The 20,471-nt window shown below is 40.7% G+C and overlaps 1 protein-coding gene across 1 annotated transcript in view; it reads right to left on the bottom strand.

The window, feature by feature from the left end:
• The window catches only part of DHX8 (DEAH-box helicase 8), a 114,719-nt gene that overhangs the window by 55,627 nt on the left and 38,621 nt on the right, over nucleotides 1–20,471 (bottom strand). Inside the window, exons 10-12 of the mRNA XM_053453632.1 lie at nucleotides 13,288–13,375; nucleotides 12,711–12,808; nucleotides 10,617–10,764 (exon numbers count right to left, since the gene is read on the bottom strand). Of these exons, the coding sequence (XP_053309607.1) occupies nucleotides 10,617–10,764; nucleotides 12,711–12,808; nucleotides 13,288–13,375 (334 nt within the window). The remainder of the gene's footprint in view (nucleotides 1–10,616; nucleotides 10,765–12,710; nucleotides 12,809–13,287; nucleotides 13,376–20,471) is intronic.

Genomic DNA, 20,471 nt, shown 5'->3' with positions numbered 1-20,471 from the left:
GGGCAAAACTGGAACATGTGCATTTACATTTTTTTTAATATTTTTTTTTATCAGATTACTTGTAAGTGACAGGTTTAGGCCGCTGACATCAATCAGGGAGACCGATCAATAATCAGCGACTTAAAATGTCACCGACAAGTGATCAGGTAATAATTATGATTATTTCATTTATTAATAATTTGTGTTTTTTCATAATTACCCTAGATGACCCCTCTCTCTTTGTAGAGCAGGGTCATCCGTGGGCTGCCATAATGATCCGATCACTCCTATTGGCCAGGAGCGATCTGATCAGCCCAGCCCAGCATTTGACCTGGAAGCACCCTGGACTTTCAGGTCAGTGCTGTTATTTTTTTTTATTATTATTATTATTATATTAATTTTTTTAAATTTATTTGTTAATTTTTTTTTTATTATTATTTTTTACATTTTTTTTTTTAACTCTTTCAATGCTGATGCTCCATTGAAGCACAGCATTGACTGATATTTAGTCCCCACAAGCTTGTGGGGACTAATATTAACCCCTGCAATGCTGCGATGGGGGTCATACACAACCGCAGCATTGAAGGGGTTAATTGAGGAAGAGGGGGGGTAGGGGTTAACTGAGGAAGGGTGGGGGGGGGTCTGGTCTCCACACTCATGTGGAGACCAAAGAACCCTGTCTCCCTGTCCCTGAAGCTGCCTCTGGCAGCTGGGACACAATCTCCAATAGACTGGAGATTGTAGGGGAGGAGTCTCTCTGATCAGTCCTACAGGACTGATCAGAGGACTTCTGGGGGGTCGTTTTTGCTGTTGCTGGTCTGCCTGGGCTTTCGCGGTATTGAAGGGGTTAACGCTGCACTGACGCTCTCATGGAGCGATCAGGCAGCAGGGGGGTGTTGGATCAGGTCCCCACACTTGTGTGGGGACCCATTCAACACCCCCCCCCTTCCCTGAAGCTGCCTGTGGCAGCTGAAACCGCGATTGCAGATCTTTCTGCAATCGCTGTTTCTGCCTACAAAATCACTCCGTGGGAGTGATCGTAGGCTTGGGGGCGGGCTTAGAACGGCTGTGCTGTCTGCCCAGGAGTCCTGGGCAGACAGCAGCAGCAGCGCCCCCACGATCACCGCGATTGTGGTGATGTGGGGGCGTTTTTTGGAGGAGACGTACCTGGTACGTCCCGGTCTACCGGTGACTGTTAACCAGGAAGTACCAGGTACGTCCCGGTACTGAAGGGGTTAAGGCTAGTGATCATATAAAGCCATTTATTATGACACAGTTGTTTGGCTCATTTTTAAATCGTAATAACAGATATCTCCAAAACGGCCCTGATCAAAAGTTTACATACTCTTGAATGCTTGGCCTTGTTACGGACACACAAAGGTTAAAATGGCAATTAAATGTTAATTTCCCACATTGTTGTTTACGCACATCGCACAGACGCCCACCGGCTGTCGGAGAGGAGGATCTGGGTCCCCTGCAGCTCTGCAGGGGATTTGGATCTTAGTGTTATTATACAACCTCTATTTGAGGCCGGATTATAAGACTATGGGTATTTAAATTTAAACCTCATCTTTTATTCGATAAAATCGATTCATAGATATTGAAATTCGTTGGCAATGATTATTATCGATTTTATCGATTAGTTGTTGCAGCCCTAGTTGACAGAGATAGGAAAAGGGAAGAAAATGTGGGGGGCAGAAGTAGCAGAGCAAACACAGGTTTCACATATAAAGGTTTAGTGTTGAGGGACTGGGGAAGGTGGAAATATTTGGAATGGTTTAATGGGCAATAAAGGCATCCAAAGAGTTGGTGCCCTCTACTGGCATGTTTAAATAGATCAGGTGATTAACTGTCTATATCAGGGGCGTCCGAGGTGCGGCCCGCCGGACTTCGAGGTGCGGCCCGCCGGACTTCGAGGTGCGGCCCGCCGGACTTCGAGGTGCGGCCCGCCGGACTTCGAGGTGCGGCCCGCCGGACTTCGAGGTGCGGCAGACCACATTCAAAGCGGCTGCCCGGCTGTGAAGTTCAAAGCAGCCGTTGTGCAGACTTACGCAGAGGTGCTGTCTCCATCTGCGTTGCGTGCAGTCTGTTTGAACTTCTCTTGACCTGCCCAGGGGAGCAGGAACAGAGCGGAGTCACGTGAGGCGACGTGCATTCGCTGACTCCGCTGGGCTCCTGCATCCCCTCGATGGAGCATGAGACGCTGCTGAGCAACACAGAGGGAAGCGGCAGGGCCCCTGCTGATAATTATTGTCCGTGGGTTTTTTTTTGTTTCAGCATTTTGCCAAATTAACCCTGTATTAATATGCATTATAAAGCTAAAAGGCCATATTTCTCTCAGTGAAAAATGAGTACGGCCCACGCACACATACATTTCTGACGAAGTGGCCCACTGCAGAAAAAACTTGGACACCCCTATATATTAGGACAACACAGGAAAATAACTGCTTTGCTTTTGGGAAGGTGGAGGAGTGTATTGCAGGCTTTGAGGGCTGTAACAGAGTGTTAAATACTGTTAAAGTGGACAGGGGCAAGAAGAGGGCAGATATAGGAAATAAGGGGTTAGTAGAGCAGAAAGATATAAAGTAAAATATAACACAAATAAGTAGTGACCGGCATGACATAAATTTTACCAAATAAAAACAAATCAGTGAAAAAATGCTACATATCCAGTATTTCTAGGCTATCAAGCACAGATAGACATAAAAGGGTAATAGGCAATTCTGGTACAGAAACAGGAAATTATTAATAACAATACAGAAAACAATAAAAGATAATTATGGAGATCTCTTGGTCCACTCTGTATACCTTTTAGCAAATGTTTGCTTGGGCTTCAGTTGTTGTTGGGAAGATGGAGGAGTGTATTGCAGGGTTCCCACAATATCCCCACATCCCCCACTATCTTGATGCAAACAGCCTCCCAACCTCAAACAATGGATTGTGAAGAGCATCCTTCACAAACAAACAGCAAACGGTACCTCTACCTGCCAACAAAAACGATGTGGGACTTGTCCACACATCCACAGCACAGACAAAATACTAATATCAGCTCACACATACACTATAAAATCAATGGCTGTTTAACATGAACACAGATGCATATGGGGGAAACAGGCCAAGCATTACACAAGCATCCCACAGGGAATAAACTGACCTGCTGTCTCAATTAGAAAAAAAATAAGATAAATAATAAGAGAATCCCTAGAGTCTTTTAGACTCTTTAGGGGCGGCAGCATTGTGTCAATGGCAAAGACTTGAATTTATATGTAGAAAGACAAACTTGGAATGAAACATGGCTCAGTTGGGAAAAATCACCCATAGCTTAAACCTACAAAAAATGCAACAAACTCATGAATCAGTGGTATTATCTACCTCAAAAAACATTCCTCCTTCTGACGGTGGCCTTGTCAGAAGTTTTTGACACATGGAAAAAAAAAAAAAAAAATCTTTAGACTTATTTCAGAACTGACCAATACCACAGTTATGCCACAACCTAATAAAGCTCCACATTGACACTTGAGTTGCTTCTGCATTGAGAGTCTCTTTTTCAAGTAGGCTATTTTAAGTAGGAGTTAAAAAGAAACAGGAGTTCCCTTGGAGGAGTACAACTGGTGGAAAAAGCTTTATTTGGTTGCATTCATCTGTTTTGGGTGCTTTATTTTTGGTGTTATTTTTCTTCTGTGTGCTGCAGCTCAGTTAATTGAGGGGGAGTGGTTACCTAGTTTCACCTGTGTGGGGTTATCTATATAAAGCCCCAAGTAACTCACAGAGCTTGCTCACTTGAGTTGCTTCTGCATTGAGATAGTCTCTTTTTCAAGTAGGCTATTTTAAGTAGGAGTTAAAAAGAAACAGGAGTAGGAAAGAGAAACAGGGGTTCCACAAGGTACTGTATTTATACTGCTTTATATTTTTACTTTTAACTTTTTATTTTGACAGGGGTTCTTGTTTAACTTATTTTGTAGGTTCTCATTTATTTTATTTTTTTTCTTATACTTGATTATGAGTATGGTTATGGGAGTTAGCAAGATTGATGATCTGACTCAATGCACATCTTGTTTCATGTATGCATTCCTGGATGAATCCGTCCAGGGTCCATACCTCTGTGGCAGGTGTGAGCAAGTGGCTTCTCTGGAAGCTCATATTAGAGATCTGGAGAAGCAAATTGCAACTTTGAGAGAGATAGACAATCTTGAAAGGGGTCTGCTGCTCACTGAGCAGAGTTTAGTGGGTGCAGGTAGTGAAGAGGGAGGAGATAAGTCAGCTGGGGAACAGGCATGTAGCTGGGTCACAGTTACACGTGGTGGTAGAGGGGGAGGAAAGGTTTAAGCTAGTCCTGACCTTGTGCAGCCTAACAGATTTGCCCGCTTGAGTGAAGATGTTGGGTGCATCAGCTCAGGAGTAGCTATACTGGAGGAAGCTGTTCCTTCTAACAGCCGAGGGAACAGCCCCTCTAGTATGAGTGGGGTTGAGAGCGTAGGAAAGGCTAGACAGGTTGTGGTGGTAGGGGACTATTATTAAGAGAGTAGATAGGGTAATCTGCCGCTCTGATAGGCTCAACCGGACAGTTTGCTGTCTCCCGGGTGCTCGGGTCCGGCATGTTGCTGACAGAGTGGATGGATTATTGGGAGGGGCTGGGGAAGACCCGGCTGTCATGGTCCATATTGGTACCAATGACAAAGACAGTGGAAAATGGAAGGTCCTAAAGAATGATTTTAGGGAATTAGGAGATAAACTGAAGAAAAGGACCTCCAAGGTAGTATTTTCAGAAATATTACCTGTACCACGCGCAACAGTAGAAAGGCAGCGGGAGATCAGGGAGGTAAATGCGTGGCTAAAGTCATGGTGTAGGAAGGAGGGTTTTGGCTTTCTAGAGCATTGGGCTGATTTTGCGCTTGGGTACAATCTTTACAGCGGTGATGGATTGCACCTAAACGGAAGAGGGTCTGTTGTGCTAGGGGAGAGGATGGCTAGAAGGCTGGAGGAGTTTTTAAACTAGTGGAAGGGGGAAGGGACACAGAGATCTTGAAAATGGAGATAGTGCAGAAAGGAGTGGGGCTTCAGATCAGAACAAGGGGGTGGAGATGGGGGGAGGGGCAAGATCAGAACAGAGGAGGTATGTATTAATAAAAATTCTCATAAAATTCAAGAGACTCAGGGTAATATTAAATGTATGCTTGCTAATGCAAGGAGCCTAAATAACAAAATGGGAGAACTATAGCAATAGCATACACTAAGCAATATGATATAATAGGCATAACAGAAACATGGTGGGATGAGACCCATGACTGGGCAGTTAACTTAAAAGGTTATACATTATATAGGAAGGACAGAAAAAGCAGGAAGGGAGGAGGAGTATGCTTGTATGTTAGCAACGAGCTAAAGTCAAATATTAAGCATCTTGAAGGTGATAAGGGATTTGTGGAAGCTTTATGGGTAGATATCAACTTGGGGCAAAAAAAAAAAAAAAGGAAAAGAACTACTGGTTGGGATCTGTTATAAACCACCTAATGTTAATAATGATGAGGAAGAGCAGCTGTTAGAACAAATTGAGAAAGCTGCACATCTGGGTAACACGTTAATTATTGGAGATTTTAATTACCCGGACATAAATTGGGATAGAGGGACTAGTAGCTCTGCAAGGGGATTCAGGTTTTTGAACCTGTTAAATGACACCTTCATGTCACAACTGGTACAAGCACCAACTAAAAAGGATACTTGTTTGGATCTGGTGATAACAAACAATGTTGATCTTGTGTCTAACATTCAAGTGGGGGAGCACTTGGGTAATAGTGATCACAATATGGTCTCTTTTGAAATATACTCAAAAAAAAATTGCCCATGGGGAATACTAAAACATATAATTTTAAGAAGGCCAATTTCAATAAGATAAGGGCAGCTTTGCAACTTATTGACTGGTAAAAACTCTTCAGGGATAAAAATACTGAGGAAAAATGGAGTATTTTCAAACAAATATTAGCAGGGTACACTTCTCAGTATGTACCACTAGGAAACAAATATAAAAGAAACAAATTGAAACCGATGTGGCTTAGTGGGGTCGTTAAGCAGGAAATTAAAAATAAGAAAATGGCTTTTACAGCATTTAAATCAGACGAATCAGAGGCATCCTATATAAGATATAAGGAAGCTAATAAAGCATGCAAAAAGGTGAATAGATGGGCTAAACTAGAAAATGAGAGGGTGATTGCCAAAGAGAGCAAAACTAACCCCAAAAATTTCTTTAAGTACATAAATTCTAAAAAAACAAAGAATGAAAACGTAGGTTTATTAATAACAGAGAGGGGAGTGTTGGTTAAGGAGGACCAGGAAAAAGCAGAAACTTTAAACAACTATTTTTCCTCAGTATATGTTAAGGAGGAACCTATGGCAATGGAGATACATAGGACCACTGAGAAAAATTTTCAGTCAAACTGTGAGTGGATGGCCCAGGACAAGGTGCTGCAGCAACTAAAGAAAATTAATGTTAACAAGGCTCCGGGGGGCCTGACGGTATTCACCCACGAGTACTTAAGGAGCTGTGTCAGGGAATAAGGGAACCTCTGTTTCTAATCTTTCGGGATTCTTTTCTTTCAGGAATTGTACCAGAGGATTGGAGGAAGGCAGATGTGGTTCCTATTTTCAAAAAGGGTTCCAACTCTGTGCCCGGAAATTATAGACTTGTGAACCTAACTTCCATTGCTGGGAAAGTATTTGAAGGGCTGTTTAGGGATAATATTCAAGAATTCCTTGGGAAGAATAGTATTATTAGCATAAATCAGCATGGTTTTATGAAACATAGGTCCTGTCAAACTAATTTAATTGCATTCTACGAAGAAGTAAGTAGAAGTGTCGATCAGGGTGTTGCAGTGGATGTAATCTACTTGGATTTTGCCAAGGCGTTTGACACGGTTCCACACAATAGGTTAGTATTCAAACTGAAAGAAATTGGCCTAGATGCAAATTCTTGTTCTTGGGTAGAACATTGGCTTAGAGATAGAGAACAGAGAGTTGTTATAAATGGTAAATTTTCAAGCTGGTCAAAAGTGGTAAGTGGTGTCCCTCAGGGTTCTGTTCTGGGACCAATTTTATTCAACATATTTATAAATGACCTGGCAGTAGGCATTGAAAGTCATGTTTCTGTGTTTGCAGATGACACTAAACTAGGTAAAGTTATACAGGGCGAGCAGGATATTACTGTGCTGCAGAGGGATCTAGATAGACTGGGGGACTGGGCACACAAATAGCAGATGAAATTCAATGTAGATAAATGTAAAGTTATGCACTTCGGGGTAGTGAATGCACAAGCAACCTACACCCTAAACGGTAGTGAATTAGGGGTAACGACAAATGAGAAGGATTTGGGAATTGTTATAGACAACAAACTAGGCAACAATGTGCAGTGTCAGTCTGCGGTTGCTAAGGCCAGTAAGGTATTTGTTGTGTATAAAAAGGGGCATCAAGTCGTGGAATAAAGATATAATTTTGCCTCTGTATAAATCAATGGTAAGGCCGCACCTTGAATATGCTGTGCAATTTTGGGCACCTTTTCTAAAGAAGGATATCATAGCACTAGAAAGGGTGCAGAGGCTGGCTACAAAATTAATAAAAGGAATGGAGCACTTTAGTTATGAAGAAATGTTAACTAATTTAAATCTGTTTAGTTTAGAAAAACGTCGCCTCAGAGGGGATATGATAACATTATATAAATATATTCGGGGCCAATACAAACCATTGTGTGGAAATCTGTTCATAAACAGGACTATGCACAGGACACGTGGTCATGAGTTTAGACTGGAAGAAAGGAGATTTAGACTAAAGCAGAGGAAAGGGTTTTTTTACAGTAAGGACAATAAGGATGTGGAATTCTCTGCCTGCAGAGGTAGTTTTATCGGAGTCTGTACAGACGTTTAAACTGCAACTGGATGGATAACTGGAAAAACAATATTCCGGGATATAATCTTTGATTATGGGGAAACAGCTTATTGATCCAAGGAGAAATCTGACTGCCATTTTGGGGTCAAGAAGGAATTTTTTTCCCTGGTTAGTGCAAAATTGGAAAGAGCGAAACCGGGGTTTTTTGCCTTCTTTTGGATCAACAGCAACAAATTAACAGATATAGGAAAGGCTGAACTTGATGGACGCATGTCTTTTTTCAGCCTATATAACTATGACATGGGACACTATACAAAATAGATTACTAGCTATTCAATTCTTTCCGGCAATGAAAGTAGCCGTTTCAAAGAATTGGAAAGAGGTTGTAGAAATTTCTTGGGTAAGAATGCGTAATGAGATTAATCATCAATGCTTAATGGAAATGGGCTAACCAAAAGTTTTACTTTTTTCCCCCACTTGGTGAAAAAACACATTAATTAAAGTGAAACATTTTCAGACTATGAGCATTAACATATAGGTATCTCTCATACCTGGACTCTACACTGCATCTGTCAAAATTTTGTATTATACTTTTGAGTTGGGGATACAAACAAATAAAATGTGCAGTAATAAAGGTTTTTAAAAAAAAAAAAAAACAAACTGTAGGGCTGCAGCAACTAATAGATAAAATCGATAAAAATCGATAATGAAAATCGAATTTCATTATCGGTTAGTTGAATGGATTTTTATCGATTATAAAATGAAGGTTTTTTTCCAGAGCAAATGCTCTGAAAAATACCCCTCATTTTATAATCCGTTTGTGACTCCCAGCAGTTACTACTTACAGTCCCTGCAGTCACTGCCAATTGGCTGCAAGGAGGGACTCCCGATTGGTCCCGCCCATTTCATATAGCATCCACATGGCTCAGAAACTCATCTAACAGTGAGTATAAAATTAATATTTGTGCTGCTGAAAGTTAGGGGGTTAATTTAGGGGGAGTTATAGTTGATGGGGTGTTTAGGGTTACTTTAGGGGCATTTATAGTTAATGGGGTTTAGGGTTAATTTAGGGGCAGTTGTGGTTGACGGGGTCTTCTCTTCCAGATTAATTTAATGCTGAGGACTGAGGGTTAATTTAATTAAATTTAATAAGGTTAACTTAAGGTGCAGTTAGAGATAAAGGGGGACAAACTGAGGGAAATCTAAATCCTGGGGGCAGTGAAGATTAACCCTGTATTTATTTATAAAAGTATTGTGTCTGAACGAGTCTGCAAATCTATGAGTGCACTATGGCATATCGGGGTATACAGCATACCCGGAGAGGATGGAGTGACATATCTGGGGGTATATAAGGCATATAGGGTATATAAGGCATATGTGAGGAGGGCGGAGTGGCATATGTGGGGAGTCAGTGTGGCATGTCTGGGCTCAAATGTGCATAACTGGGGGGCAGGTTGGGAAATAAAAACAAGAAATGCATTTATACTTTTTATTAAGTTTTTTTATTCTGCCGTTTGTTTTTAACATCCTACGTTGCTTTATTAAATTATATTTTTTTTTTTATCCGATTAATCGAAAAAATAAAAATCGGCCAACTAATAGATTATGAAAATAATTGTTAGTTGCAGCCCTACAATACTGCTCCTCCCTGGTCTATTTTTGTTATAAAAAATAAATTTAATTCGTTTGACAAGATCTCCCTGCAGTATACCCATGCAGTTTCTGACAAACCAATAACATCCAGACATTCAACAATGTTTACCTATTTTTATATCTGAAAATGGTTTCATTATATTTTTTTAACTTGGCAACTTTCTCATCGTGTGTGCTCTTATCTTCCTCATTCCGAGTCTCCTTATAGTTCCTAAACACTACCTTCTACTTTGTGCCACATCTGCAGAGTACCACAGTTGTAACAAGTTTAATGCAATGTTTGGCTGCCTTTAGCATGTACTTTAATACCTTGGGGTCCAATAAGTTTTCACTAAGTGCGCCAAGCAGGAAAAAAGAAAATTTCAGAAAAAACCCCACATACTTTAAATTTTTATACAAAACAGTTATATTTTCTTATAACTAAAAAATAACAAATACTAAAAATAAAAATCTAAAACCATATATTATGTTAGTCTCAATATTTTTTCAATGTATGAAACTTTTTTTTTTTTTAGAATCATCTTCATCACTAAAATCACATTCAGAATCACTCTGTACTAATAATTCTCTCTTCTAATAGCGACATCTATCGTTCACTAGGAAATCCAACATTGAACCACAAGCTTTAAAATATTGTTTTCTATAATAGCGACGCCTAGCGGTCAAAAAGTAAATCTGACATTGGACCAAAACATCAGTGAAGGGAACGTTAGCGAGTACTACCAACAACGAATAAAACAAACACATTGATTATCATACTTACAAAGAATATAATGTGATTGCTTTACCAAATCCCTGTCATCTCTAAATGATTAAGTCAACTAAAGAGACAAGACTCAAGTGCTACATCAGCTAAACTGATACTGCTAATGTTTTAAATTAAGCAACTCCAAACACATTATAAAAATAATTTCATGTCCACAGTAACACCATAGTATACTTATTTGCAGTAATATTTCAATATACAATATCCCCATGTATACAGGTAAAAAATAAAATGACTGATGTGGTATTATGCAAATAATGGTTTAAAAGGGCTTGTTAAATCATCATTATGGAACAGCATCACTAATAATGCCTTGAATACAAAAAGTAGCAGAAAGCGGCAGACAGACCATCAGGTAGTGGATCAACCCAGTGCTTGTTTAGCCCCATAGGAATGGAGTCCATCTCTGCTTCCCGCTGTGCTTGCTTCATTTCTCTTCGTTCCTTAGCTAGCGCACTCTGCATCATGGCAGCCTGAGAGAGGGATCCATCAGGATTCTGTGGATGACAAATTTAAAATTTTATATTTTTAAGTTAGAAAATACAGCCACCTGCAGGTCCGCATTTGCCCGAATATAGGCCGCACTTTTAAAGTCTTAAAGTGGGAGTGCGGCCTATAATTGGGGTTTAGCACAGGGATGTCTAATTCGCATCGCCTGACGCCCAGGACATGCAGCGCGTGTTTTTTTTTTCTTTTTCATTTAGCCCTGCTGCGGGCAAGCAGCAGGTTAGGATCCAGATCCCCCGCAGCGCTGCAGGGGAGCTGGATCCTACTCTCCGGGAGCCGTGGACGTCTACGCGATGCATGTAGACAACCTCCGTTGCCGGCACTTCCGCCAGCCCCACTCTGCCCCATGATATGCCTTTTAACCCCCTATATGCCAGATTGCCATATAGGAGTATAAGGCATATCATGAGGCACAGATGTGTAATATAGGGGGGTATAAGGCATTTCTGGGGGCAGAGTGGCAAGCCTGGGGGCAGATGTGCATAACTGGGGGGGGCAGGTTGGCAAATAAAAGGAAATAAAAAAAATATATATTTTTCTCAATCATAGCTTTTATTAAATATGAAAAAATAGTTTACATGAATATTTACTAGTAAAACTTTTTTCCTATAGGGTAGTCTTATATTCAGGCTTTTTCTCCTAAATTAATATTTAGATTTTGGGGGGAGTCGTCTTATAATCAGGGTCGTCTTATAATACACACTTTTGTGTGTATTTGGTTTATTTGTTTAAAATTCGAGTTGCAATCCCATCATACCTAATGTAAACATTCTACGGCTTTGTAAAGAATAATGTACACCTTATAGCATGTTTCCTTTAAGTGGTGGGAAAGTATGGAAATTCTATATAAATGAGGTATTTCTGAAATCAGGACACCTGTTTTTTCCATCACTTTACCTAATTTTGTGAGGAGTCAGAGGGGAAAATATATTAAAAAATTAGGATTTTTTAAAAAATTTTCCCTAGTTTTTACTAAATTTCTCATCCTAAATGTTCAGCTAATTATCTAACTATGGTATCAAAAGAAAATATACTGGTTGCCTGGGCATGATAGGAGTGTGATTGCTGTTAATCATATATATATATATATTAAATATTGTTATCGATTTTTTCTGTCCAATTTAGTTGTGTTACTTTTAATAACATTTTACTGATAATGCCCTTTTCAACCGATATATATTTCACTGATATATTGGTATATCCCTAATTATTTCTGCTGTAAAGACTCAAACCTTAAAATGCTCAAGTACGTACTTTAATATGCACTAACTAAACATAAGACCTTCTTTAGGAGAAGCTGCAGCAAAATGCCTTCTACATAAGTCTGGCAGAAAATCTATGAAATCAATGAAAGCGTTTTCTGCACATGTGCTCGTGGGATCTTGTAAGACCTCCTTGGAACACTCTCAAAGCTAGTGCTATAAGCGGACTAGCTGCACAGAGCCCCACACTGCTCTGATGCACCCGCCAGTGTTCCTGTGCTCTGAATGGTCCCTTCTGGTTCTTCCATCCCCCTTCCTTCCATTGGTGCCCTGACCTGCTCCCTCTAGTCTCCCTCTGACCCTTGTGGCAACCAACAGGATAAGAGGTGAGAGAGGGGCTAACCCTGGGGGTCCAAAACCCTTGCAGAGGTAGAAACACATGAGCCCATGTAACACAATGTCATGTGACCCCCACAGTGATATCATGGCTGCCTACACATTGTGTGAACAGTCATAAACAAGATCTCCAGGCAAGGCAAGAGTGTGAGGTGTGGAAGTGTGATGATAAAGTGAAGGTGTTTTACTGTACGAGTGTGCTTTAATGCATTCATAGGGTAAAGCCCTATTTCCATTACAAAAAGATGCACTATATGCTCACTTCTTTTAATATTGCCATCACATCGATCACACTATTCATATAACCGCTTACTTTCATTTCATAACAATGCAATTACCTTCACTATTTTAATCGGGCTCATGTCCATGCTTTGTTTTGTGTGCCCTCTGAGAAATGGAGGCTCTTCTTCTACCAATTCAATTTCAAGATCCTCATCTATTTAATAAATTGACAAGTATAATATTCTGAGCAAACGAAATGACATAGGAAATAGTTTTGCGTCACTGCAAATGGTAAAACACAATTAAAGTCATCAAACACAATACAAATTTGAAAAAAAAAAAAAAATCATGCCACACAACATTACTCTGACAAATTTTTTAAATAGTTAACAGTGATGGCTATGCATAAGTGCATCCACATTTTTGCAATATCCAACATGGCATAATAGGTCATTGAACTAAGTGCAAGGGAGTACATACATACTTGCCACAGAACCCATTGTTCTGACATATTGTTCTGAAACATAACGTTTCAACCATCAAAACGTTCCAAGAGATCAAATAATTGAAAACCAACTGAAAAGCCCTTGCAACACACTGAATATTTTATTTACTAAATGAACACGGATGTGACCTCTTGTATTTGGGGCTGTTTCAATAAATTTGTATTCTTTGATACTGCACAATACAAACCTTCCTCATCATCCACTTTTGGAAGAATCCCTGTCTCTTCATCAAAATCAGGAAATTCCTCTTTAGAGAGCACATTCGCTGCAATCATCTGCACAAAGAAAATATAACAATCTCAATTAACAAAAACATCTTGACCTTTCAATAATGTACATTATATGGTATTTATGTTAACCCCTTCAGTCCCCTATGGACATACAGGTATGGACGTATCTCAAATAAAAAAGGAAAGGGAGGTCCTTGAGGATTAAGAGAATGATAAGGACATAGTCATCTAACCTGCAGATAAGGTTCTCCCCAAAGAACAATACCTAAATGAAGCCTATAAACAATTAAATGATACAGAGGTATATATTGATCGAGTGAAAACCCCCTAAATCAGGGCTCGACAAATCCCAGGCGCCAGGTCGCCATGGCGACAGAGAATTTTGTCCTGGCGCCTAGGTTTTGTCAGCCTCTTACATCCAGAAAAAATTGTGTATGTAAGAGGCTGAGTCACCACACGGGGGCGCTGCTGCTGCTGTCTGCCCAGGAGTCTGGGCAGACAGCACAGCCACACAGAGCCCGCCCCCGAGCCTGAGATCACTCCCACGGAGTGAGCCTGTAGGCTGAAAACGCGGTTGCTGCAAAACCAGCAATCGCGTTTTCAGCTGCCACAGGCAGCTTCAGGGAAGGGGGTTGTGTGTTGATTGGGTCCTCACACAAGTGTAGGGACCTGACACAACACCCCCCAGCTGCCTGATCGCTCCATGAGAGCGACAGTGCAGCATTAACCCCTTCAATGCCGCGATCGCGGCATTTAGGGGTTAATTCCCATTTTGTAAGGGGCTCTGCTGCTGGTGGTCTGCCTGGAAGCCCAGGCAGACCAGCAACAGCAAAAACGAGCCCCCACAAGCCCTTTGATGATTCCTGTAGGCATGGAAGCCTACAGCAGTCATCAAAGAGTCCCCCCTGCAATGGCTGGTCTATAGACCAGCAATTGAGTCCCAGCTGCCAGAGGCAGCTTCAGGGACAGGGGAGAGGCAGCTTCAGGGACAGGGGGAGAGGGTTCTTTGGTGTCCCCATGAGTGTGGAGACCAGCCCCAACACCCCCCTGCTGCCTGATCGCTCCCTGAGAGCGACAGTGCAGCGTTAACCCCTTCAGTGCCACAATTGTGTATGACATTCGTGGCATTGCAGGGGTTAACATTTGTCCCCACAAGCTTGTGTGGACTAAATATCAGTCAATGCTGTGCTCCAATGGAACATCAGCATCGAAAGAGTTAAAAAAAAAAATTAATAAAAAAAAAAAAAAAACAGCACTGACCTGAAAGTCCAGGGTGCTTCCAGATCACTCCTAACCAACTGTTAGTTTAAAAAAATCCTGGCTCCTAACTTTTTTACCTGGCGCCTAGATTCACAACAAATTTGTCAAGCCCTGCCCTAAATGAATATAAAAAGTTTTTGGTTAAATATTTAGATAAGAGTCTTTTGATGGGCATCCTGACCAAACAGGAATATAGCTACCTCTTAATCTCAAATCCATGCACCCCAGTGCTATATCTATTTCCAAAGATTCACAAAGATAGGTGCAATCTACCGGGGAGACCGATAGTCTCATGAGTTGGATCTCTGACCTCTAGGCTGTCGGAATACATTGATCATCTATTACAGCCCATAGTTCGACGACAGAGATCCTATCTAAAAGACTCAGGGGATGTGTTAAGAGCTCTACAAGATATATCGTGGAAATCAGATTACACTGTGGTGACGTGACGTTAGCCTGTACACCATAATAGATCATCGGAAATGTTTGACAGCTGCACAACCTATGTTAGAAAAAGACAATGTAATTACTAGTCAGCAAACAGAATATATTATTGAGGGAATTGATCTTATTTTGAAACATAATAATTTTTGGTTTCAGGTAGAATTCTCTTTGCAAAAGAGAGGGACAGCCATGGGCACCAGATTTGCCCCCAGTTATGCCAGTCTGTTTATGGCAGCCTGGGAGGAAAATAACATCTACATTTGTTAAAAATGAAAAAAAAATGAAATTTTACTGCAATGTTTAGGACAGACTGGCACTAAAATGGTTAAATCAAGTGTTAAAATGCCCCTAGTAAAATACTTTGGGATGTCAACTTTCAAAAAATATATACCGTATTTGCTTGATTATAAGGCGAACCCCCCAAAGTTTGAATATTAATTTAGGGAAAAAAGAAAAAGCCTGAATATAAGACTACCCTATAAGGAAAAAGTTTTACTAGTAAATATTAATTCACATGTAATCTATTTTTTCAAATGTAATAAAAATTGATTGATAATGCATTTTTTGTTATTAATTTCCTTTTATTTGCCAACCTGCCCCGTTGTGCACATCTGCCCCCCAGATATGCCTTATACCCCCTTATATGCCGCTCTGCCCCCAGAAATGCCTTGTACCCCCTATTTGCTACTCTGCCCCTAGATATGCCTTATACCCCTATATGCCACTCTGCCTACCAGATATGCCTTTTAACCCCCCTATATACGACTGCCTGCCCGATATTCTTTTTAACCCCACATATGCCACTCTGCCTCCCCGGTATTCTTTTTAACCCCCTATATGCCACTCTGCCTCCCTGATATTCTTTTTAACCCCCCATATGCCACTGCCTCCCAAAAGCCATATACCACTCTTACCCCTCCCCAAATTACCAGTGCATCCCTAGACTTCTCCCAGTGCTTCAGATGCCTTGGTGTGTAGTGGGGGCAGCCGGTGGGCGATGCGCACAGACAATCTCTGCTGCTGGAAGGTCATGTGCCGGCGCTCAGTCATAGAATCCCCAGAGGAAGTGTCGGGAGCAGCAGAGGTTGTCTGCACGCATCACAAAGACCTCCACCGGCTGCCGGAGAGGAGGACCCAGGTCCCTGGCAGCACTGCCAGGGATCTGGATCTTTGTCTTGTAGTCGGACCTCTATTTGAGGTCTGATTAGAAGATGACCTTGCATATAAGACTACGCATTTGCTCTGAAAAAACCTTGTCTTATAATCGAGCAAATACGGTACTTTTGTTCAGCAGTTTTTCTTTTTCTGGCTGCTACTGGGGCGCAACTCCCAGCATATCACATTTAAAAAAAATCTAGTTTAGAAACAGCGATGTGCGTCATTCATATTACCAAAAGAAATGTAAATACCAGGCATATCTGGGGACCAGGACACATACCTAAATATACTTTTGGAGCCCCCCCCATTTGCACTGGTTATATATAGTTTTTATAGGTGAAACTGAAAATATTTTTTTTCCTAATTTTTCCCACATTTTTAGATATTTTTTTCCATACTAAATCATGGTATATATAAAGTCCAAAATTAACAATTGCACTCCAATCACCACTTTCTTTGCCCGGTGCCAAGTAGCTGCAACAGCAAATTATATAACATCCAAAAATAGTTACCGGCACTCCAGGGACTTCTTTAAATAATCACTCGAGAAACTCCAGTTTTCCAATCAACGTTTCAGTCTGTTTATTGGACTTTCATCAGGACATTTGAAATAACCTGGGCTCTAGTGTTCAAAACAATATGGTCTGATGCAGTAAATTGCATTGGATGGCTTCAAAGATGTCCCAATTAGCACATGGGGGCAGAATTACCAGATTTGGAAAAAATGATTTTGAAATAGCAAAACGTTACTTGTAATTATTTTGACCCTGTAATAAATATAAGTCAACTATTAATCTCCAAGGACAACAGTTGGCTCCCAACACAATGGGATTCCTCTTGAGTAAACCAGTTTCAAGGAATTACACTAGTGGCGAAACCCAAATGTCCAGGAACTCACAATACATCAAAGGGGTATCGCTCTACCAGGTGGGAACAATAAACAGGAGATACAATCTACAATCTCCTAAAACAAAAGGATTACAGGAGACAATATCAAAATTCAGAGACCCACCCTGAATTTGCCCTGAGGACCATCAACTTCACTGTGGGGAGCAATCTAACTTCATGGACAAGAGCAGTCTCTACAGGCAGCTGGTGCAGGTACAAGATTGTGCCTTCCTAAGGATGAGTGGACACAAACTAAGAAGATGATTGGCTGGGACTGTTTGGGCATGGTGGCTATAAAGGTGTGAGCAACAAAGACAGAGAGAAGAGAGAACCAGAAAGAAAGAAGGAAGGATAACATCAAGGTGACAGAGACACCCCATCCTTACATGCACACATAGAGTCACTAGCATAGTATAGTTAGAGTCATAGAGCCTTGTATTTCAGACGCTTCTCTATATACTCATATATATGTATTTGTTATTTTAATAAACCCATTGTTTTAACCCACTGGTGTAAGTGGAGTTTCATACGACGAGGAATCTGTAGCAGTTAAAGGAAAGCCAGACGGGTGAAGGTTATATATCCCGGGATTTAAAGGTGCTTTCTACAGACCCATAACGTGGAGAAAAAAAAAGAGCAAAAAAATAAATAAATAAATAAACCACATTGGGTATTTCTTAACTCATGACAAATAGAATCCATTTAGCAGTTTTTTTTCCATTCGTTTTTATAGATGAGTAAAATATTTTTCAATAAAAGTCGGAAAATAATGACATCTAAAGAAAGCCCCCTTTTGTCCTGACACAAAGAATATATTCAACATATTTATAAATGACCTTGCAATAGGCGTTGAAAGTCATGTTTACGTGTTTGCAGAAGACACTAAACTCTGTAAAGTAATATAATGTGACCAGGATATTACTTTGCTGCAGAGGGATTTAGAAAGACTGGGGGCACACAAATGGCAGATTAAATTTAATGTAGATAAATGCAAAGTTATGCACTTTGGGGTAAGGAATGCACAAGCAACTTACACCCTAAATGGCAGTGAATCGCGTAGACGTCTACCTGCTGCCCCAACTACACGCCAGGGAGTCAGAGGCACCAGTAAGTTTGGGGGGGGGGGGCGGGGGAGTGTTAAATCCAGAAATGCCTTTTAACCCTCTATAGGCCACTCTGCCTCCTGAAATGCCTTATACCTCCCTATATGCCACTCTGCCCCATAATATGCCTTTTAACCCCCTAAATGTCAGAGTGGCATATAGGGGTATAAGGCATTTCTGGAGACAAGAGTGGCACATAGGGGGTCAAAAGGCATATCATGGGGCACTGTGGCATATAGAGGGTTAAAAGGCATATCATGGGGCACAGTGGCATTTAGAGGGTTAAAAAGCATAGCATGGGGCACAGTGGCATATAGGGGGTAGAAGGCATTTCTGGGGCAGAGTGGCAAGCCTGGGGCAGATGTGCATAACTGGGGGGCAGGTTGGAAAATAACAGGAAATAAAAACATAATATTTTTCTCAATCATAGCTTTTATTAAAAAAAAAAGTTTACATAGTTTACATGAATTAACATTTACTGGTAAAACTTTTTCCTATAGGGTCGTCTTATATTCAGGCTTTCTTTTTTTTCTAAATTAATATTCAGATTTTGGGGGGTCGTCTTATAATCGAGTAAATACGGTATTTGGGGCCAATACAAACCACTGTGTGGAAATCTATTCATAAACAGGACTATGCATAGGACACGTGGTCAAGCATTTAGACTGAAAGAAAGGAGATTTAGTTTAAGGCAGAGGAAAGGGTTTTTTACAGTAAGGACAATAAGGATGTGGAATTCTCTGCCTGCAGAGGTAGTTTTATCAGAGTCTGTACAGACATTTTAACAACAATTGGATGAATATTTGCAAATACATAATATTCAGGGATATAATTTTTTAATTATGGGGAAACAGCTTCTTGATCCAAGGAGAGATCTGACTGCCATTCCGGGGTTCAAGAAAGGATTTCCCTCCCCCCCTAGTTTGTGCCAAATTGGAAAGAGCCACAACTGGGGTTTTTTTGCCTTCTTTTGATCAACAGCAAGAAATCAACAGATATGGGAAAGGCTGAACATGATGGACGCATGCCTTTTTTCAGCCTATGTAACTATGTAATATATAACTTGTTTGGGTTTAGTAAATGGGAAAGAAGAAAATGAGTTAAAAACGAGCACCACTCAAATAGCCATCACAAATGGTACAAAAAATTTAAATCAGCCATTGTCACAAAAGGGTTAAACAAATTGAATTGTTTGCCCATATCAGAGCAAGCACGACCACAAACCTGACTATGGCTGCAACTAACGATTATGTTCATAATCGATTAGTTGGCCGATAATTTTTTCGATTAATCAATTAATCTGATAAAAAAAATGTACATTTTTTATTTATTTAAAATTTAATAAAGCAACGTAGGATGTTAAAAACAAACGGCAGAATAAAAAAAAACTGATGAAAATGCATTTCTTGTTTTTATTTCCCAGTTATGCACATTTGAGCCGAGGTTTGCCACACTGCCTCCCAGATTTGCCACATACCCCCAGACATGCCACTCTGCCCTCCCCACATATGCCTTATTTGCCCTATATGCCTTATACCCCCAGATATGTCACTCCGTCCTCCCCAGGTATGCCGTATAGCCTCCTGATATGCCATGGTGCACTCATAGATTTGCAGACTCGTTCACAGACAGAATACTTTTATAAATAAAGGATTAATCTTCACTGCCCCCAGGATTTAGATTCCCCTCAGTTTGCCCTCCTTTACCTCTAACTGCACCTTAAGTTAACCTTATTAATTAAATTAACGCTCAGCCCTCAGCATAAAACCCTGAAGACCCCATCAACCACAATTGTCCCTAAATTACCCCTAAAATATCCCAACCACAACTGCCCCTAAATTAGCCCTGAAGACCCCCATCAACCACAACTGCCCCTAAATTAACCCTAAACACCCCATTAACTATAACTGCCTCTAAATTAATCCCCACCTCCCCTAACTTTCAGCAGCCCAAATATTAATTTTATACTCAGATGAGTTCCTGAGCCATGTGGACGCTATAGGAAATGGGCGGGACCAATCCGCAGTTTGACTGCAGGGAGAAAGAAAGGGGTGGGGCCAATTGTCAGAGTGACTGCAGGGAAGAACTGGTAAGTAGCAACTGCTGCTGTGATTCACAAACTGATTTAAAACGAGGGGTATTTTTCAGAGCGTTTGCTCTGAAAAAACCCTCATTTTATAATCGATAAAAATCGATTCAACTAATCGATAATGAAGTTTGTTGGCAACACTTTTTATTATTGATTATCGATTTTATTGATTAGTTGTTGCAGCCCTAAACCTGACTAA

Source organism: Spea bombifrons, chromosome 13 (assembly GCF_027358695.1).
Source record: "Spea bombifrons isolate aSpeBom1 chromosome 13, aSpeBom1.2.pri, whole genome shotgun sequence".
In the NCBI taxonomy this organism is placed as follows: Eukaryota; Metazoa; Chordata; class Amphibia; order Anura; family Pelobatidae; genus Spea; species Spea bombifrons.
This window is presented reverse-complemented; position numbering and strand designations above follow the sequence as displayed.